This window comes from Hypomesus nipponensis, chromosome 27 (genome assembly GCF_054491055.1).
Source record: "Hypomesus nipponensis isolate SF chromosome 27, ASM5449105v1, whole genome shotgun sequence".
Taxonomy (NCBI): domain Eukaryota; kingdom Metazoa; phylum Chordata; class Actinopteri; order Osmeriformes; family Osmeridae; genus Hypomesus; species Hypomesus nipponensis.
Window position 1 is genome coordinate 10,853,087 of NC_140387.1, and position 21,447 is coordinate 10,874,533.

General features: G+C 40.5%; 2 protein-coding genes across 6 annotated transcripts; one reads left to right on the forward strand and one right to left on the reverse strand.

The window, feature by feature from the left end:
* Positions 1-6,422: 6,422 nt before the first annotated feature.
* On the reverse strand, positions 6,423-14,776 carry LOC146220794 (uncharacterized). 4 transcript variants are annotated; one of them, XR_014750909.1, is made up of 5 exons: positions 12,140-12,634; positions 11,642-12,037; positions 11,272-11,549; positions 7,463-11,174; positions 6,423-7,393 (listed from the first exon to the last, which is right to left on the reverse strand). XR_014750909.1 is itself a non-coding variant. In XM_084694003.1 (5 exons), the coding sequence occupies exons 4-5, from the start codon at positions 11,473-11,475 to the stop codon at positions 10,815-10,817; spliced, it is 564 nt and encodes a 187-aa protein (XP_084550129.1). In that variant the 5' UTR covers positions 11,476-11,549; positions 11,642-12,037; positions 12,140-12,268; positions 14,653-14,776; the 3' UTR covers positions 6,423-10,814. The 4 variants fall into 4 exon arrangements, 3 of the variants coding, with proteins under 3 accessions (XP_084550129.1, XP_084550130.1, XP_084550128.1); XM_084694003.1 differs by adding an exon at positions 14,653-14,776 and having other exon boundaries at positions 6,423-11,174; positions 12,140-12,268; XM_084694004.1 differs by having other exon boundaries at positions 6,423-11,174; positions 11,642-11,875; positions 11,956-12,037.
* On the forward strand, positions 13,726-16,920 carry ubxn8 (UBX domain protein 8). 2 transcript variants are annotated; one of them, XM_084694001.1, is made up of 8 exons: positions 13,726-13,832; positions 14,193-14,318; positions 14,504-14,577; positions 14,703-14,825; positions 15,893-16,027; positions 16,229-16,270; positions 16,481-16,555; positions 16,684-16,920. In XM_084694001.1, exons 4-8 carry the CDS (start codon positions 14,739-14,741, stop codon positions 16,852-16,854), a joined length of 510 nt encoding a protein of 169 aa, XP_084550127.1. In that variant the 5' UTR covers positions 13,726-13,832; positions 14,193-14,318; positions 14,504-14,577; positions 14,703-14,738; the 3' UTR covers positions 16,855-16,920. The 2 variants fall into 2 exon arrangements, with proteins under 2 accessions (XP_084550127.1, XP_084550126.1); XM_084694000.1 differs by having other exon boundaries at positions 13,792-13,972.
* The last annotated feature ends 4,527 nt before the right edge of the window (positions 16,921-21,447 follow it).

A 21,447-nucleotide genomic window follows, 5' to 3' on the forward strand; every position in this document is an offset into this window, starting at 1 on the left:
TCAGTGTGTTAGGCTTAGGCCGAAACACGTATGTCATCCTAATAAACTGGTCAAAAGAAGCAACGAGCAAGCTTGAGTGTGTTTTTTTCTACTTTAAAGGGGCAATTGACTGGGTTTTAGGGGTATTTCACACTGTTCCTTAAGGTCTCCGAATAGGGTATGTAACATTGGTTGGGTTGAAAATGGCCCGGGTGCTGTTCTATGCCCACTGACAGATCCTCTGAAATGTTCCCGGGAAAAAACACTAGCTTTTCTCCTTTTATGGTGTGCTCATTAATATTTAGATAAGCTGTGCGCTGATTGGTTGGTTTTCAACGAGTGAAGCTGGGGAGCAAAAACGCAACACAGCTAACAGCAGCACTCGCTGAAACACCGAAGTTGGAGACTTAAAATAAAAATGCGCAAAAAAATCTATTGTGTCTACACAACACTGTTTTCAACAGATTGACTATATATCATTTGAAATTATAACATTACTTGTTTCCACTTCTGTTGTTGAAGCAAACTGGATTGACTTGGGTGGGTAGAATGTTAGGCTACAGCTTGGCAACCAAACCATATCCTGATTCTACTCAGCTTCAGTTAGCTAGCTAGCTCTAAATAACTTGCTGAAAAATAACATGACCAAGATCTGGACAAACATGTATCGTGAATTGTAGATTTACATTACACAGGTTATTTATTTGAATGAAACACAGTCAGGAACATGAATCAACGTTAGCCCCATTGCCAATAAACTAGGCTAAATGATCACACATTCTACCTATGCTCTTGCGTTAGCAAGCTTAACTTGTTTACATGCCTACAGTCTAGGTGTTACTAGTAACAGTTACTAGCAATGCTAACGTATCCTGTATCAAGCACCTGCCTTTCTCCAGTTCTTTCAAATAGATTATCTAGACAGGCATTAGCAATAAGCCAGACTGCTGTTCGTTTTCTGGCTATTTTTCGGAAGCTTCCCTTCTAATGCCGACTACAGCTAGTCTAGCTAGAGTCATTTGATGTGTGTAGAAACTTATTTAGCATTCTACCTGGTATGCTATATTATACAGGAAACGTTAGCATTGCTAATAACTGTTAGCACAACATCATACTGTCCTTATAGCTTGCGGTTGCAATGAGCATACGGTCGGAACACCTCTTTCCAGGTTCAGCTTCCTAGCAAATCCTGCTTGCAATTGTCCAAGGTTGTCAAAACTGTCTTGGGTGAAATGTTCAGAGCAAATGAATGATTGAGTGTCGAACTTCGCCGAGATTTTCACATAAGACAACAGCAGCCATGCCTGTTGAATGTTTGGCTCCTTGGGAAGACTGTGAGTGTTAGCCTTCCCTGTACAGCCTGGAACACAGCATTTACGACCGTGGTCCATTTTCAATATCCTTGTTATAATTCCAAACGTTGTTCTTTGTAATTCCTTATAAGTAGCTTACACATAGCAGCGTGCAGCTAAACTAGTATCGGAGATAGACGCTACCTCAGGCTGGTGTGGATGTAAATTCTGGGGCGTGACAAAGATACAGACCAGAGCCAAAAAGGGCGGTCCCCAGTCCTACGTAGGACCGGTAGCTTTTTTTAAAAGCTAGTGTTTTACAGCCATTTTTCTTCTTTTTGAGATTTGAATAGGAAAGAGGTGTCAATGGACTTTGATATTCACGGTATGTTCATTTTACCCACCGAACTGTCGTTATTCAACTAAGACAAGGTAAAATCGGTTTTGCAGTCAATTGCCCCTTTAAGTTACTATTCTTTTTTCACTCGCACCCAAAATTCCTTTTATTTATTTTGGAAGCAGAGCGCGCCTATCCTTAGAAACGCTCATAAACAGTCATTGCGGTAAGCTCATTCTGATGCGAATTAAAACATGTGGGGACACAGCCTGTTACACCTGAATCGGGACAGTTTGATCATGCCTCAGCCTTCTACCATCGAGGGATGGGAGGCCGACCTAAAAAAGTGGCCTCAAATAACTTACACTAGCATATTTACTACTTTATTAACTCTGTTGCTACTGACGGTGAAGCGATAATTAACCTGAAAAGTTCGGAGTCTTATCAGTAGCTAGCTACCTCCACAGCAATAAAGTTGGTCGCATTTTAATAAAGGAGGTGGGACACAACCTTATCTACCTTAAAGCACACATAGAGCCTAGTCAGAGCCCTAGTCAAGTCCCAAATCACCGGTCCTGGGTTTTAGTTTCATCGTCAGGTAAAATAGAAACGGCTGGGTGCTCGTGTTGCTGGACCAGGGGCCTCATGTGTAAACGTTGCGTACGCACAAAATGCTTGCGTACGCTGGTTTTCACGCACACTTTGTGATGTATAAAGATTTACTTGACGTAAGAATGTGCAGGCCTTCACGGAAACGTTTGAGCAGACGTGAGAATGTGCGGACCGTACACAAAGTCTTGTCTGGTTCTGTAACATGGCGTATTCTAACTGAAAAGTGCAGAGACTCACCAAACATTACAAAATAAAGTTTCCACTAGTACGTTTATGATCATTAATGTGGATAATCACATCAAAATGCCAAAACCCAAAACGGGAAATGCTATATAGCCTTCTGTTTATACTGCCACCACTTAATAAGTTCTGTTCAACTTGAGGCTGTCAAACGAACTACAAAATCACTCAGGAAATGCATGTCACGCTAACCGTATAGCTGCCATGTTGTTAGATGCGCCACCACTCGTTTCTTCATTTAAGGTTTTATATCGGACCATTTCTTCTTAATTTCTGCCATGGTCCGGTTCTCTGAACCCACAGCATTGATGGCCCTATAATAATAATAATTTTATTTGTAATGCACTTTACATTTAGCAAAATCTCTAAGTGCTGCAGGTTAAAAACAAGAAAAGGCACAAATAGTGACAGTTTTCCACTCTGCCGACTTTCTTTTGTCACTAATACCTGATGACAGGCCGCCAAACAGGACACATTTTCTCGCCTCCACCTCTGTTGTCAGATCCTCGATCTCACAGTCCCCGTATTTCTTCGAATAAACGCTGCGGTGTTCAACGTTCATTTTTTGTCCGGCGTTTCTTCAAGGAAGGCGTTTATTCGAAGAAATACGGTAATTCAGACAAAGAAATGACTTCAGGAGCGCATTTATAGGCCATCTGCATATTAATTTATGGAAGGAGGCAAGGCGGGGTCAGTGGCTCGTTCACGTGCGGTCAATCTCACGTTGATTGTGATTTATAAAGGAAAGGTGCGCAGGATCTGGCGTACAACCGGTTTTAAACATGTGAATATTTCTGTGCGTTGATACTTTTCGAGTTTTGGCCGTACGCCACCTTCTGGTATGAAAGTTGCGCAATCCTTTATACATGAGGCCCCAGGACACTACTAACCCACAAAAATTCCTATATGAACACTTGCATCCCACCTTTACTGGCAGAACTGTAACTAAATCTGTGGAGGTCTTTCATAGCCCAAACACAAAGTAGGATGCAAATTTCCTCCGTCGGCTTTTTGTCCACAAAATGAAATGAGTACACATACGATACTGTTTTGGGTGGTTTCTTCAAGGCTAGGTTTTTCAGCTGCATTCTTTTGTAGTTCTCATCTGTTGGCAGGCGAAGGAAACTGTACCATTTGTCACAAGAACAATCCCTTTTTGTTGTGGGTGTGTGTTCAACACACTGTCGTTGAAGCCACAGATTTAGCTAAATCTGGTTGTTAGCTAGTAAACCAGCAAACGGCGCAACAAGTAGCCTACCAGAGCTCTGCAATTACATTTTAAAACAACGATAATAACAATCAAATGACAACATATGTAAAAAAAACAAAAAAAAACTGTTTTAGTTAAATTACAGTTTAAATTACTTTAGAAAGAATCACTGTTGACGGCTGGCTGGGACTAACGTATAGCAAACCGCAACTTCCACTACTCACCGGAAGTTGCACCCATAATCATTTCTACAGTAGACCCTCTGAGAAAAAACAATCCAAAGACTCGTAGAAAGACCAAGTCGGGAAATGAACAAATCGTACGTTTCCTCTAGCTACCAGTACAGAGCCTATGCAGGTCACATGAAAAATGATCCAAAGACTCGTACCCTAAGACCGAGTAGTGAAATGGATGAATAATTTCTGTTTACTTGGACGAGCCTATGCAACAATCCCGATGCGCGGCCACGAGAAAATGAACGAATCACTTTTTGAGAGGACTTGTTACTCCCGAGTCCTTGTAAGGATTCTTCTAAATGAACGAATTGTTTACGAACGGCACATCCCTTGACAGAAGTGAAATGCCTGTCAGTGTTAGGTCCATAATGCAGTTTGACCATAAGTATTTTATCCAAGTATTTTATCTTCCCCTATTGCTTGAAGGACGCTGAGGTGCAAAGAGAGAGAAAATAAGATGGCAATTTGTTGTTTCATTGTCTTATGCAGGAGCAAATACATCTAAATCCCACCCATGAGTTGTGCCTGTTCATGCCCTGAACACATCCGTTACAATGGCATAGCGCTGCAAAAAAAATAAATAATAATACATTACAATACAATTCTAGAACTATAATCATTAGCTGTATCACGGGCATGGCACTATCTATAATCCCAGTTATTAATATTTGTGGCAACTTAATCACCAAATGCATCACAGGCACTGTGCACTATATAGCAACGGGAACAATCCTCATAAGACTTTATAAAGGATGCATGTATTAAAATTATGTATTGTTCTTATTAAATGTATGTCTTATGAACTTAGAAGTGTGCTCAGGCTTAAAACATTGTGTCTCACACAGGGTGTGGGAAACAGGCTGTATTTTGTGTTGTTATCTCTCCATTTCAGAAGCAACCTTGAATCCGGGCTGAGAGAGAGCCCGAGCAGGTGGGATGCGTAAGGAAGAACAACTCCCTGATACACGAGAGAACAATCTCAACCCTTTTTTGATATTTCTGTTTCAATTGCACTGTATAATATATGCTGGGGCAGGGACGGATAGCCAGTTGGACTTCGTGAACCAACCCAAACTCTGTTGCGGGTAGGGAAGCGTAGACAGCCCCAGAGCTCTGTACTTGTTGATTTCCAACTGCTGCATTAAAGCTGATATTATCGGACCTCTGTGACTCCAGGGGGGGGGGGGGGGTATACGTCCACTGCAAACACGTATCATATTCTCATGTAGGTTAGTGCATGACATGTGCACCAGCAGATACTATTTCAAAAGAAATTCCTGCATTAAAATAATGTATCATGAGTTTGTATGATTTGGTCATGTATTATCACACTAGCATTTAATTATCACGTCAAACAATTACACTGCACTAAACTCAAAGTGTAAATGTAAAGTGAAAATAACAAAACCAGTCAGTATGATGACTTGAGCAAATATCATTCATGTCTTACTAAAACAGCAGCCATGCGAAAAGGAATAAGGAAACTGTTTCCTCTACTAAAAAATACAATGCGGGTCACGTGAAAAAAGGATCCAAAGACTCGTAGAAAGGCCGAGTCGGGAAATGAACGAATCGTTCGTTTCCTCTAACTACAGAGCTTATGCAGGTCACGTGAAAAATGATCCAAAGACTCGTATTAAGACCGAGTCGGGAAATGAACGAATTGTTCGTTTCCTCTAACTACAGAGCCCAAGTAGGTCACTTGAAAAATTATCCAAAGACACGTAGAAAGACTGAGTCGGGAAATGAACAAATCGTTTGTTTCCTCTAGCTACAGAGCCTATGCAGGTCACGTGAAAAATTATCCAAAGACTCGTAGAAAGACCGAGTCGGGAAATGAACGAATCACTCGTTGAGAGGACTAGTTACTCCCGAGTCTTACAAGGATTCGTTCAAAATGAACAAATCGTTCACGAACGACACATCACTACCCAGTGACCTACCAAAACACTACTTGTGTTGGTCTACCAGTTACGTATTTGACAACTACGTCAGCATCCAGGTAACTTTTTGTCTTGAACTGATCTTGTATAGGAAATACCGATGATAGTTATAACGTTTCTTTCCTCGCATCTACGGCCATATTAACTACTACGACTCCATCATAGCCACCTACTAAGCTACACATTGTGACTGATAAATATTGTTTAACAGTAACAATAATCCGTAGTCAAATATCAATTACTACCACCGAGGAAATTACGGAAAAAACTGCTTTCATCTGAGAATGCCTGTGCCTCGTCCATTAATTGTATATAGCAGAAGTTATCCCTTCACTGCGTGAGAAATTAATGAAAAGCGTGAGAAATACACAGCATATGCGTGAGACTTGAGCTCTGGATATAGTGATATCCCTCCGAATTTGCTAAACAAAGGCTTGTAGTAGCCTACAGTGTTACTTGAGTTTGGCTCAGAATTAACCAAGCATTGTGTCTTTAATCGAATCATTCCTTCCAAACTGATGTACAATTCAGAAATCAAACTCCGACACAGCGAAGGTGCTATTGATATTCATCTTTAATGATATGAGTATCTCTCTGGGTTCAACCAAGTGTATCCCTTACAGACAGAAGAAAACACAGCACATTACAACAGGAGAAACATCAGAATGAGAATAAGAAATGGTTTTAATCGCCATGAAAGTTTGCACATACAATGAATTTACTTTGGCAGGATGGTGCATACATTTAACATATAGGACTACATCTTAAATAAGTGGTGTAAGTTTATACAAGTCTAACTACATTTGCATGTATTCATTTAGCAGGTGCTTTTATCCAAAGTGACTTCCAAGAAAACTATACAAATAACTGAGAACTAACTAGGCTGCTAGTATATAGCGCATCGTTACTAAACTAACTAAGGAACTATACAACCCTACTTCACATGGCCTTAAACAATACAAGTCACTTCCAAAAATGCAGTCATGGCGAATCAGTATTGCAAGAAAATAATAAAAAAAGGTTGATCTGTAGGCCTTAATCGTCACAGTGATCGCCAACATCAAAAACACAATTGACCTCACTGACCCGATACTGCAGGGCCAGGGATGGAACCACTGACCTGAGCCAAAGCAGCCCTACACAAGTTTACAAATAACATACTGGACAATAGTAGTTGTGGTCCAAAGGTGGTCTCCCAACACACACCCAATGGAACCACAAACCACATGCTGTGCACTGGATCTGAGAAGAAGCATGGTAGTAGATTATTATCACATTACTGTAAATATACTGAGTTTTGAAGATGCTTACCCAGTCATCGTGAGCATTTCTTGTTGGACTTTGGCATGCATCTCCACATGCTCTGCACAGCTCTAACACATTACACAAGTGTAAATAGTTTCTCAGACACATTAATTATGATACATTGACAAACCAACAAACCTGAATCAGCTACCAGTCTGCAAGCTCCACTGAATAGTAGCAGCCTCGTCGGTACTGAAATCCCCAGTACTGAAGTCCTCATTGAGGACAAGCTCTGCAAACTACAAAAGACACAGTGCAATTAGTAACAGTCAATAGCTGTATTCAACAAAGGGTCATTTGCACACAACCTTGCAAACCCATGCCCCACAGGACGTTGAGTCTTGCTGACGTGGATGGTCACGGATCTGCCCACAAGTCCATTGCGAGATGTGCAGGTTTTTGTGTCTCATGAAAGATCTGTAGATTATCAAAATATAGTTATTTGGAACAAAGAACATCATGACATTACCACTGACATAACTTGCCTTGTGATATCCTTGCAATTTTTTGGGGGGTCAGGGGTTTCACCGAGGGGGTTAATGTACAGCGCCCGCTTCTACTTTGGATAGATGACCTTCACAATACACGCAAGATCATGTAAAGAGGATGGAATATCACATTGAAATAGTCATTTTATAGTGCATGTACATTCTCACCACAAGTGTCCAGTGATTTTGGTGACAAACTGGTCCTATTAATACATCATAGGCCATTGGGTCCATCTGAAAACATACACAAACTAGAGAGCATACAATTTCTGGGGAAATTGTGAGGGTGTGCTTGTGGCTGCCCCAGCTTTCCATACACTCCTGGTGTTTACATATTTCAAAAAGCATTTAAGTGTATGACTACAGTTCTGACCATTGTGTTCCCTTGATAATAAGTTTGTAAAAATGACATGCATCACTCAGATGGAGGAGAGGTGATACTGGTTGGTTGGAAGAGAAGGAGGCCAAATGTAGCTCATGAAGATGCAGCGCTAGATAACTTATTAAATTGTAATCAGATATAAACAACTTGTTGGTTGCCCTATTATGTCCTATTATCCTCCTATCATCGCCCTATTATGTAATTTGAACGCCCTGAACGGCATCATTTGAGTAATGAGGGCAAGCGTAGGCTTATTGATTACTTAAAAAACGTTAAGTTTCATTATGCATCATAGAGGAGCCTAGTTAGAGAAGGATTTAGCAGTTTAATATTAGAAGCCTATTTTATTAATAATTTTCAGAGTAACCTCAAACCTTTCTTTTGTTTCTTTGACCTTACATTTTCTTTTGAGGGCTTAGTGGTCTCGGTTTAACATCATTATTTATAGCGACATAATTACCGGACACTGTTAGCTCGCAATGTAGACAAAGAATGCCCCTGCAACAAAGTTGTAACTTGGTAACAAGTAGCCAGCTAGAAACCGAGCAGAAGTTTGTAGCCATATAAAGGCCTATAAATATAGGCTACTTGATTTGGCTGCAAGATTCGCTGATTTTGAGTGTCCAAGATATGATGGATTCTGATCTGGATCAACAGTCTAGCCATGTAGCTAAGGCTTGTCCGGGAAGAGTACATTTTTTTTTAACGGCAAGTCTGGAAGATCAATTTAGGCTAGTGCTACTTGCCCCGATGCACTGGACAAGTTATTAAAACTCAAACAAAATAAAATGCAATGTTAGGCCTACTTCACGTTATGTGCCACTCGTTACGTCTATCGATTTTATTTGAGCGAATTCTGCATCAGTAAAACCACCAACCCAAGATCTCTACAGACCAGCTAATTTCCTGCTCAACACTTCAACGGGGGCTTATTACTTGAAAGATGAATTAGGCTATTTACGGTCGTCTCAGTTACACCATGATGGGTGGGAAATACTGTGATTTGCTTAAGAAGGCAAATGGCTAGTAAAACATAACATTTCATAATAATTTCAATAAATCAAGCAGCGCAGCAAGACCCAGTAAAATGTATATCCTACAGCTAAGCAAGGCTGAAGCAGGCTGACATTAATTATTTTCATGAACAGACAAAGTTTTGACATTGACAAAGTTTAGGCTGTGGCAATGAAGTTCAGGTTAGTAGTCAGATACTTTCACCTATTGAAAAACTTTTGAGTAAGGGGAAAGCCAAACATGTTCCGTCGCCGTTTGACTTTCTAAACATCTCTAAAGAGATGTTTTTGTTAGCTACTCATTAGTGTCTCGGGTAGGCTACAGCGTTGCAGTGAGCCGCCACACTGATTTGAAACCACAGGTAATGGTCATTTCACCAACAAATCGTTTATTAATGTCAAAATAAATCCTACAACAAAAACGTATTTGTGAGGAATGTTTATTTTAACGATTGAAAACAGATGCATCATGACCACTGTAGTATGTGTTGCCCAAGCAACAGAGGCTAATGTCATGATGCTAATGCTTCAGTGAAATAGTAGACTACCGTTTCCGAAAGTAGATGTGGGCCTACTTACTTAATAATATCAGCTAATATTGTACATTACATTTCACAATTATGTTTCACACCACAAAGTAAAATGATTAAATATCACCCTGGCCTCTTTGCTTGTGGCGTTTCTGTAGCTGCCTTGCAGATTAGTATCCCCCAAGTTAACAGATGGGAAACTAATGTTCTGCTAGAGATAGTCACGCGAGTTTTCGTGACGTTGGTGACGTTAGTGGCGTCAGTGACTGTGGCTAGCAAGTTAGCCACCGTTAGCTTCACTTTTTGCCACAAAAACGTAATTTCTACTTAAACCGTGCAATGGAACATAAATCCCAATACAACCAACGCAATCGCTACCGAGACGAACCTTTTGACATCGCCGTTGTCTATGTAGTCCAAATATTGAGGCATCCTTAGGGGGGCGAAAAGAAACAATAAATAATAAATAATATATATGTGAGATAACAATGGTTTGTGCTCGCCGAAGGCAAGCACACCCCAATAAATAATAAATACTTGTATGTATTGTAACCATTTATGAACAACATTTGAAAGTAGTCACCTTCTTTAATCCCCTGAAGGAACCTTGTCACAGTCATTGTAAACAAATCGACAAGAAATATATTTCTGAGAGTTGTTTTGTGCAACTTCAGAATGCGGGCATGCATAAGTGCATTCACGACCTTAAGTGTCAATTGTCTGGGAAACGAGTTACATATTGGTCTTTAAATATAAAATTATATTTAAGCATGTACATGGAAATACTTAATGAATGCATTGACCTCACTCTCTACCTCTCTTCCAGGGGCCAGATTCAGCAGGTCTCTAGCAAAGAGTTTGTAGGGTCCTACCTTGCTCCACACCACCCCTTGCCGTTTTCCGGACCAGATTTCTGCTATTACTGAGAATTAGAGAAGTTATTTACCAAGTACTAATTTGTAATTGAATGCAGCATAAATTTCCAAAAGGTCACCTGAAGTCCTGAAGCAAATAACAGAGTTTGCATGTATGCAGATGGCTTTCAGTATGTTGTTGCTCAAAGTCATTTGCAGGGAAACTTGCAAGGATACTTACGTTCCTCTGGGGTGAGTGAATTTGATGGTTGACAGACAGGAGACTGGAGGCTTGTGGCTAGGGTGCACGATTGTGGACTAGGCTGCAGGGCTGGAGGGGGCGTGGAAGGGATAGGCTGCAGTGCTGGAGGAGGCGTGGAGGCAGCAATCCATTTAGCTGGTATTCTTGGGGGGTTCAACGTAGTTTTTAAGATGCTCAATGTTGATCTTCTCAAATATTTTTCCTTCTGTTTGAAGGTCAGCACTTTTTTCGTCAATGTTGACAATGGTGTATGGACCTAAAATATCAGCTTCCATCTTGTCCCCCTTCCTTTGTTCCTGGCGAATGTTTTTTCTCAACACCAGGTCCCCCACCACAAAGCCATCATCCTGGCCCATTGAAAGTTTTCTCTTCCGCACCCTCTCTTGTCCTGCCAATATATTGGCCTCCACTTTGGGGTAGACATCCGTCAGTGAGGAAGTCAATGATAGCTCCTGGTTTCCAACCAGTACATTGACTTCCTCGTCAGTTATCTGTAGCATTGGTGGAGATAAGTGAACACAAGTACGGATTATAGAAGATACCATTATTGCCAAAGTAGTTATATACTGCAGGAAAATGCCATTATACCTGCCACTTGTCCGGAATTTCAGAAGGGTAACGGGCCTCCCTTCCATACATCAAGAAATATGGGGAGCATTTTGTTGTCAGCTGTTTTTTGGTGCGTAGACCAAATACGGTGGGCTTTAAATATTCATCCCAGTCACATGGGTGGCCCTTCATGGGTGGATTCTCACCCTTGAATGGTTCCATTGAGCTTTTCCACCAAGCCATTGGTTTGCGGGTGGTATGGGGCACAGAGGCTTCTGGCAATGCCAAGCTTGGCACACATGTCCAGGTTGATCTGGCTAGGATGTGAAAATTAATATAATACTTTTTCCCCCCAGTGATGTGATGTACAAGAATACAGTAATATCAAATGTCTCTGAACTTGACTTACTTTGTTAACAAATTATTTTCCCTGGTCTGTAAGAATCCATTTGGGTGCACCATATTTATAAAATAAGTCCATTATGCACCCTGAAATTTCTTCCGCCTTTTTACTTTTAAGTGGATATACCTCCATCCATTTGGTAAAATAGTCCACCATTACACACAAATACATATTTCTTTTGTTGGAGCATTTTAATTTTCCAACCAGGTCCATTCCTACCAGTTCAAATGGCTCAGAAACCTTAAATGCAAACCAAAGAGTAACATGAATAAGAATTCCATGTTAAACAAAATGTTAAATGTAATGAGGTCAGATTTCACCTCTATAGGTTTGTACTGCATCTTTTCCTTTATAGAGGCCCTCTGCCTCTAACAGTCATCACACTGTGCGATCCAGTGCGATCTAACAAAGTAAAAACAATTGAGAACCCTTGTTATATGTAGCCTAAATAGCTTTTAGGCTTTACAGACGTATATTATGTAGGGCCAATTATTACGTACTCACCCATTTTGTGATGTCTGCCTTCATCCCAGGACAGTAGTATTGTTGCAGGATAGCGTGCATGGTTTTTTCAACTCCACACTGAGCCCCAATGGCACTGGCATGAAATTCCACAAAGAGATCATTGGCCTCCTGTGAAGCAAGAACAACCTTTGCAAGGTGATGTTGCTGTTCATCTTGCTTCCTCTGTCACTGGTAATAGAGTTCACCATCTAGGGACACATTGCCATAAACATTTTAACATACATTTCAAAATGTTATAATGCAATGGGTAAAGTGCTGTTGTGTGGTTTGCCTTACCAATGAATTGGTAACTCTGCCCTTCTTTTCAACACATCTCTCACTCTTGGTGAAGTTTGGAGGAAAGATATTGTTCATTTTCAGGGAAACAATTTCTTGGGCCTTTTGGGGATCCATGTTTGCTCTTTCTTTCACTAACTGACTGACTCACCTACTGACTAACTCACCTACTCACCTACTCACCTACTCACTCACTTACTCACCTACTGACTTACTGACTTACTACTGACTAACTGACCTACTACTGACTTACTGACCTGCTGACCTACTGACTTACTAACTGACCTACTACTGATTTACTGACCTGCTGACCTACTGACTGACCGACTGACTTACTGGCTACCAAAACCATCAACCCACTGTTGCTCCTGAGAAAAGGCCCTTTCACCTGCCCCTTTTATACTCGCTCAATGGTGCTGTACAGATGTGCTCAATTACTTTAATTGACTAATTGACTCCTATGATAAGTGGCATGATAAAGAAACATGGACACAGACATTATTGTTCTTTTGACAATCATGGCAATTTAACCATATGTGCTGATGTTAGGGGTGAGGGATATTCAATGAAATCATTAAATCATTGTTTATAATACTTCACACAACATGTTTAGTGCTTCAGTTCACATAAAAAAGGAAATATGATGGCAATACATGTGTTATGTGTTTGTTAGACGAAAAATACAAATGTATGTATCATAGAAACCTCACAAACTTGCCTGGATGCTATTCACAAATGCATGCGATACGAAGTAACGTAGGCCTACTCTGTTGCGGGTAGAATATTACCACAAAGACAACTACTCAGCAGTGTTCGCACTTAAGCTGATCGTATTGTCTGGGTTAGCAGCGACGTTCTTAAATGAATGTTTAAAATGTGGGTCAGAAGGAGCTGTGATATATTGGTAAATACGGCTATTGCCTCGAGACAACCCCAAATACGTGCATAGTAGCCTACATTCGGGTAGTGTCTATGGGAACCAGTTGATTCAGAAGAAGCCAAATCAAAATGTTACCTGAAGGCCAACGTAGTTAAGAAATACGTAAAGATTTTGCTATTATTGTGAGCTGGTGTAGCTCGCTGTGTAAATCAACGGTCAGCGGTGCATACGTATTTTGGCTCTAATGCGATCGAATCCCACTTATGCGAGCCTGCAAATGTTTTATTTTGTCTCCATTTATTTTGTTGTGAATGGTAGCCCAATGTAGTGCGCACGTAGCCTATTGGCCTACTTTCATATTTGCCGCAACAAATATGAAAATCCGACTTGAAAATCGCCAGTAATATGTTTTAAAATTTGTGACGAATCTGGTGATGGAGGCAGACTGATAGGTGCACGCACAGCTGGGGAACCAGTTGAATTGGGAACCAGTTGGGACGTGACACCGGAAAAGAAGTAAGGAAATAAACACGTATCAGATGGATTACTACCGGATAGTAGCCTACTAAAAATGTATTTGTCGGAATCATTTTGGCTTGTCGGAGCCGTGTCATTATCATTATTTTGTTGTGTTTCATGGAAACACTCCATAATCGGTAAAGTACAATTACTGTTTCTAAATGATCCTGTATTGGGAGGGCTCTGCCCTGCAATGTGCGTCCTGCTTTCTTCCTTGAATGCTATTAGCGTAGTTATTTTTAAATGTGGAATGTGGTGACGGATTTATTTTGAGACAAGATTGTTAAATGCAGCAATAATGCAAGCAGTGCACACAGTGTTGTTTTTGTAGTCACTGTTTGTGTTTTCTTCTTTCAGCTGTGCGAGGTACCCTGATACTGGTTGGGCGATGTTTTTTGCTGTTGGGACTGTCCTGCTTGGTTGTCTCTTATTTATATCCATGCCTGAGATCCGCGATCTCGTCTGAAACCCCGTCATCTCAATGTAAGCAGCTATGTTATAGGTTTCATGTTTTGCATAAAAAACGATTTCAAAAGGACACACCGTACAAATATTGATTTGCTCTATCTGCCTCTTAGCGGAACTAAATGTATGTGTGACACAGGACAGGAGCAATATTTAGCCCCTTACAGATACATTTTTTTAAAGATAAATTATGTCTCAACCAGATCATGAAGATGATGAAGCCAAACGGAGGCAAAAACTGGTTAGGGAGGAGCAGCAGAATAACCTGAGGGATAAGGTAATTCTTCCGTCGACTGAAGCTATGACAAGTCCATGTAGGCCTACAATCGAATACAGATTTGATTCCACTCACTCTTTTTATTGCTTCCTCTTCGTGTGTGTGTGTACTTTCTTGTTGTCTAGGCCCATTCTTATCAAGAGTTGGTAATAAGGCCTCGTATGGAATCTTCATCCAGGAAGCGAGAAGACCGCTTTTACCGCATGACAGGAGAGACCTGGAAACGGACAGAGGGAGAACGCCTTGGGGTGAGACTATACAGTCTAATATCGGTTTGTCATTCCAAGGTGGCATCAGAATGATGGTGGTAATGTTGGCAAGGCTTTATATTATGATTAAATTAACTAAATAATATTAACAGAAAAAGTTTGTAGGTACATATGAATGGCTATGTAATCGTTAGTGTTTAGCTATAGGTTATTACAAAAGTGTAAGAAGGCATAGCATGGGGGAGGGTGAGTGTGAGCGCGCATAGTGCGCAAGACACATTTAATGGCCTTTATTTGAGCGCAAAATAGTTGAGCTTTATGTAAAGTAAACATAACCGTTTTTCAATTGGTAAAACCTTGTCTAGTGAAGGTGATTTCTTTGCCTCTTCATTTTTCAGCCCCACCTTACGTTTCTTAGCCTGGTTTTCCATCATTATTTTTCTCCTGGTGCTGCCGATTGCCAGTCCGCTACTGCGGAGCTGTGCCATGGTGGTGGATTTTTAAGTCATATCAATTTAAATTATTGTGCGGTCAGGGGGAGCACCCTCAGCACCCCTAGTTCCCGCGGCCATGCATCCACTTACAAAGTCCAAACTCCCCCACATTAAGTTACACGTGTGTAAGGACTTCTTATAGGGCTTTGTGCAGGCCTCTCCTCCACACCAACTTTGTCAAACCATGTCTTTATGAACCCCTCTTTGTGCACAGGGGCATACTCATGCTGGAACAGGAAAGCACCTTACCTTAACTTTTGCCACAAAGTTGGAAGTACCCTATGGTCTAAAATGTATTTGTGTCCTCTAGCATTAAGGTTACCTTCACCAGAACAGGCTTAGCCCAAACCCTGAGAAACAGTTGCAGATATTTATTCTCCACCAAACATTAACAGTAGGCACCATGCATTCTGGTAGCTAATGTTCTCCTGGCATCCACCACACAGATTCATCCATCAGACTGCCAGATAATTAAGCATTATTCATCAGAGAAAACATGCCCATTGCTCCAGAGTCTAGTGTAAATGTATTATGCTGTGGTTTTACAACTTAAACCATTTCAGACATGCAATAACAAGGTTTTTCACTCAATGTGTTGTTTGCGTGATTAAGGAAGGAGAATCACCTGAACTTAGTGCCCAGGTGGATATGAATGCAACACCCAATGAAGAAGCAGTTAAGAAGAGGAAACTACCAGAAAACGCCACCAGAGTCCATTCCAAATGTGAACTTCCCCTTGAGAAGAAGGTAAGAATTATGATTATTATTTTTGGTTCAGACTATTTTTATTGGTCTGGCAGGATAATGTATCATCAGCCATCAATTTAAATGGTGTAAATGACTTAAGTTTTTAGTGATATTATGTACAAACTAGAGATTAAATTATTTTTATTCCCATCACAAAAGGCATAAATCATTAATTACCCCTGTTGGTTTTGTGTTTGCAAGGTGGTCGTGTTGCCAGAGGAACCAGCAGATGATGCTAAAGAGGTGAGCTGTATAAACACTATTCTCCTACGAATTGCTTGTATAAGTAAAAAACACGACCGGGGTGCCAAATGTGCTAGAAACGCAACTGGTTTTGTGTTATCAAAACAAGCATTTATCAGCAATCTATCAATAGTTTTCTTGTCAATAGAAAAACTATTTAAATATCCATATGTACAGATTTACATTATTTTACTTTCCTGTACTCTATAGGTTGTGAGGGTGGCTTTGAGATGTCCAAGTGGAAGAACTGTTCACAGGAGATTCCTGAAATCACACAGTTCCTCGGTGAGAATACGTTGAAAACAATTCAATTTTGCTTTACATATAACATACTAAAATACAGGCCTAATTACCATTGTAAGGAAATGTATCAATCATTAAAATTGTGTTATTATAATTTCTTCGTATTGCAGATTCTTTTGGTCTGGTTGCAGAAGATTGGATATCACCCAACAATCTACACATTATGCACTTCCTATCCAAGACAACCACTGATCACAGGAAAGAATGTTAGCATGGAAGATGCAGGCATATTAACTCACACAGTACTTAATGTTGAAGAAAAGTATCCTCCCACAAACTGAAGAACTAAGTTTGTGATTGTCTTCATACTGTATGTGTCAAACATTAATAAAGACAACCAAAAGCAACCTGTTGCAAAATTGTTGACACCTACTTCGTCCAGATATAAAAGCAATTTTATGTAATATCTGACAAAATGTACTTTAGAAGTCTAACAATAAATACATTACCCTGTGTCACTGATGTAGTGTATTTACGATTAAAAGTACTTTATTAGTTCAAATACATTAAAGAGGAAATCGCTCAGTAACAAATATACAGAGAATGACAGGCAACAGTAAACACAAAAAGAAAAGGGGAGGATCAAACAGTAAAGTATGAGGTTTCTAGACCTGAAATTATACAATCCCAAAATGGAAGTTTAAGCATCTATTCCCGGATAGCATTTGGTGAGAAAAGCATGTGTAATTGTATAAATTAATACCATAATTCACATGCCCGGCATTGCCAAAGTATATATCATGTATCCAGACAGGGGAAAGCGACTTGTCACATTTTTAGCATCATGTACAGTCAATAAATAGATGCTTTTTTTTTACCATCAATAGTGTTCAGCAGGCAATTGCACTAACGGCTAGAGAACAGAGGCCCGTTCGTCCATCCGCATCCAAATCGTGGTTAATTTCAATCAGGCTAAACTTATCAGGGCAAGTACACGAGCATGTCCTACTTCAAAAGGCAGGAAAGGTCGATCACCAAAACCGTGATTTTCTAACGGTATGATGGCGGAAAAGACGAAAGAGAGAACGGTGATATTCTCGCCATCTGAGCAAACTATTATAGTCTCTACGAAGACAATAAGCATATTATCATGGCTAAGTCAAACACCGCCACTGCTGCCAGAGCAAGACAGGCAGCTTGGCAAAAAAATTGCCGATAAACTAAATGCGTATTTTGGTAAAATGTAGCTATAGCAGTGCCGCCGCTAGCCATTTTGGTGCCCTAAGCATAATTCCTTTATGATGCCCCCCCCCCCTCCCCCCTCCCCCCCCCCCCCCCCCCCCCCCCCCACCCCCCACCACCACCACAGCTGCCCTGTCAATGATCCACATTCTGTGTTTGATATGATGCTGGTCGCGCAATGCGCGCGAGCGAAATTTTGGGGCCTTTATTTGAGTGCATAATAGTTTTTGGAGCATAAACAAAATATGTAAAATAAACAGCCATTTTCCAATTGGTAAAACCTTGTCTAGTGAAGGTGATGTATTTTTGTCTCTTAATTTTTCAGCCCCATCCTTACGTTTCTTAGCATGGTTTTCCAAATTAATTATAAACATTTAAAACTGAAAGCTTGCAGCCAAGGAGCTCTCCACCTTTATTACTCATTTAAAAACTATTTGATCAATCGAATATAAAAGCATCATAGAATGTACAGTAAAGTAACATCTAGCTGGCGTCAGTTATTTCAAATGCATAGATAATGTTTAACAGTAAAATCTAAATTTAGTTTGCACCTAACATATTTAAGTGTGCTAAAATTAGCAATAACGTCAGCTAGTTCGAGGTGTATGCATAGGCTAACTATAAGTTAGCAGCACATTTCCCGTATTTAACAAAAATTAAACATGGACTTACCTGAAAGTGATGCACGGGCATCATCTTGCAGTTTATTTGTTTTTCTGCCCCTGACTCCTGTTGTCTTTTTGAGGCCATTTTCGAAAAGTTTACCTAGCCTACTGTCAACGTTCGTCAGGCCACTGAGATAGGAAAGGGCACCCACGGCGAGCTTGGAAAGTTGAATGTGTATTTGATTTTTTGTGGGGTGGGGTGGGGAGGGGCACCATCGTAACATTTTTGAGCAATTAAATATATCTCTTGTTTTGCCTGTTTTGTGATATACATGCCTAAAACGTGCGTAATATTTATATAGGCCTACTGAAATAATATCGGCATTATAATTAGGCTATAATAACTATGATGATTTTTCAGGACTTGGTGCCCTACGCACAGCGCGTAGTGCGCGTTATGGGAGCGGCGGCACTGAGAATATCTGTTGAATATCGAACTTCAAACCAACTTTACCACGGTCATTCACCAGCCTAAAATACAATACAATCAAATCAGCTCTGTCCATGACTGCACCTTTAGAGTGCTCTGGGTATGTGCCACACACTACCCGCATAGGCTACATCGTTATCCCCAAAATAGCATTTCGTGGGAACGATTTAGTATTTCGTGGGAACGATGTAGTATTTCGTGGGAACAATTTAATTAAAAAAATTTCGGATGTCATGTCTGGGGCTCCGTACTTAACAGCATTCTCACAATAATAAATATAGTTGCAAGCAGCAATGGCAGATTCCTCCTTGAAAGTTGCCAAATGTTGTAAAATTGACATAATAGATAGTTACACTGGGATTAACCAGAAGACTTGAATTTCTGTCAGAATTCTTTTTTTTTTTGTACCTCTGACTGGATTTGAACCCGTCACCCTTCACACACACTGCGTCTCATTCTACTAAGCCATTCACAGACTTAGACTTTTTATCAATTTGTTTTTGTATCAGAAAAAGACATTTCTCCAATAGCACCCATTGTCAGATTTAATTAATGTTCAAACAGCTGTTATTTTGTCCGATTTATATATGGGACATAAAAATGGGACTGGGTTGCTGTTTACTCGTAGTGCTTTAAAAAGGTGGCTTGGGGTGCCAAAACTTGTCATGTAAGGGAATTTCAAATCAACAGCCAACAGGCTGAACAATCAATATACTTCATTCAAGCTAATTCGGGTCCGTATTAAGAACTGCTTGCGTCAGGGCCAGGGGCGTGGTTGCTGTGACCAACAAGAGAACAGAATCATACATTCTCTGACAGAATCCTTTGACCGCCATTGTTGTAAGTTTTTATAATTCATATGTCAGCTTAACAGTACATGTAAATCAGCATCTGAATTAAATGTGACGAGAAATGGGCAGAGCAGTTGCTGATTTTATTGATGAAACGGTTAATTTGTACATTTGCTCCGACTTTTCGATAGCCTAGCTAGCATTGCAGTACAGCGCCATCTACTGTTCTGGCGGGGAAGTGCTTTCAGCACGCAGAGCCGTCGGAGTAGTAAAAATTCTACCAAATCGTCCAACTCCGTGCGTGCGTCTGTCCATAACGGAGGTGGAGAGGTATAAATCGGCCTTTATTGATGCATAGTGGACATTACATAAATACACCCCTTTCAGCCATTTTGTATTTGATTCAACTGTCTTAAGTACCATTTTTAAATATGTCAATGATACATATCTGTACAAAATGTCAAGTCTATTTGACCTTCTTTGTAAGAAGAGATCTATTTTGAAGGTTTTCCCAATTTATCACTGTACAGGAAAATCCATCATGGTGGACCTTATGGGTCCTGAGGCTGTTCCTCATGAAAAACCAGGCATGCACCCCAAGTTTCAGAATAATTGGAGCAATGTGGTGGAATGTAATAACTCTGAAAAGTGGACATTTGGGCGTGGCCTGTGGCGCCCCCTATAGTCTGATGTGGGCCAGTCTGTGTTTGGGCCGTAGTTTTGGCATGTTGTATCAATATGCCAAATTTCATGTTCATGAGATAAATTACAAGAATAACTAGAGAAGGTACAATTTCTGGGGAAATTGTAGGTTGTTCTTGCTTGCGTCGGTTGCAGGTGGGTCCGTTTCCCTTCTGGTGATATTTTCAAGCATTTAGCCTACTCAATATTGCATAATTCATTAAGACCACCCTTTGAAACAAGGAACCCCCTTTGAAACAAGCTACTGTAACAACGTTGTCACTGGCAGTATTTCAGATGGAATTGCGATTCAAATAGTACCGTCTGCTAAGTAAGGGATAATGTATAGAACGCCGGTCATTATCGGGAAAATAAGCCCTTTGCGTCGGGTGCTGTTCGCCCTGTCGGGGCTTATTTTCCCGATAATGACCAACGTTCTATACATTATCCCGCTTATTACACGGCTACTTGCCAACCAAAATTACTTAACACAGTGTGTCTTCAAATCAGCTGACGTCGCTAAGCAACGGAGTATGCCGGGGTTGAAAAGTTACCAGACTACTTGCGGAGTGCTACAAAAGACGTGAATCTGAGGCAAAAAGTCCACTTGTCTTGACAGCGGTCAGTTATTAATAACTGAAAATACTACTATTACTCTTTCTAGCATGGCTGCCGCCTAAAAGACTAGGCGGTCTCACGGGCAACCCGCACTGGCTCAAATTACCAAGACTTTAACGACCTAAATAAAAAATCAGAGATTGCCAAATGGTTGGGATTTTTGGGGGGTGGTATTTTTCACTCGTAATACAAGCTCCAATTTGCATGCTAGAACGTCTGTCACGTTGTATCCATGCGTCGTTGCTAACGTGTGTTGACGTGGTGACGTAGCTAGCGCAGATTACCCTTCGTTGACTAAAGGCACTTTGTTGCTACAAAAACGTTGTAACCTCCTACACTGTGCAATGGAACGTAAATCCCAATGCAACCAACTCAATCGCTACCAAGACGAAACTTTTGACACCTACATTGTCTATGTAGTCCAAATATTGACTGATTCTTAGGGGTGGGAAAATAAACAATAATAATAAATAAATATATATGAGAGAGAACAATGGTTTGTGCTCG

What these genes read in the sequence shown, in the direction of transcription:
- ubxn8 (XM_084694000.1), top strand. Translation starts at nt 13,888, where the DNA reads ATGTATTTGTCGGAATCATTTTGGCTTGTCGGAGCCGTGTCATTATCA. An exon ending in AGAATAACCTGAGGGATAAG is followed by an intron (nt 14,578 to 14,702) that starts GTAATTCTTCCG and finishes CTTGTTGTCTAG; the next exon opens with GCCCATTCTTATCAAGAGTT. An exon ending in CAGAGGGAGAACGCCTTGGG is followed by an intron (nt 14,826 to 15,892) that starts GTGAGACTATAC and finishes TGCGTGATTAAG; the next exon opens with GAAGGAGAATCACCTGAACT.
- LOC146220794 (XM_084694003.1), bottom strand. Translation starts at nt 11,475, where the DNA reads ATGGCTTGGTGGAAAAGCTCAATGGAACCATTCAAGGGTGAGAATCCA. An exon ending in AAATTCCGGACAAGTGGCAG is followed by an intron (nt 11,175 to 11,271) that starts GTATAATGGCAT and finishes CCAATGCTACAG; the next exon opens with ATAACTGACGAGGAAGTCAA.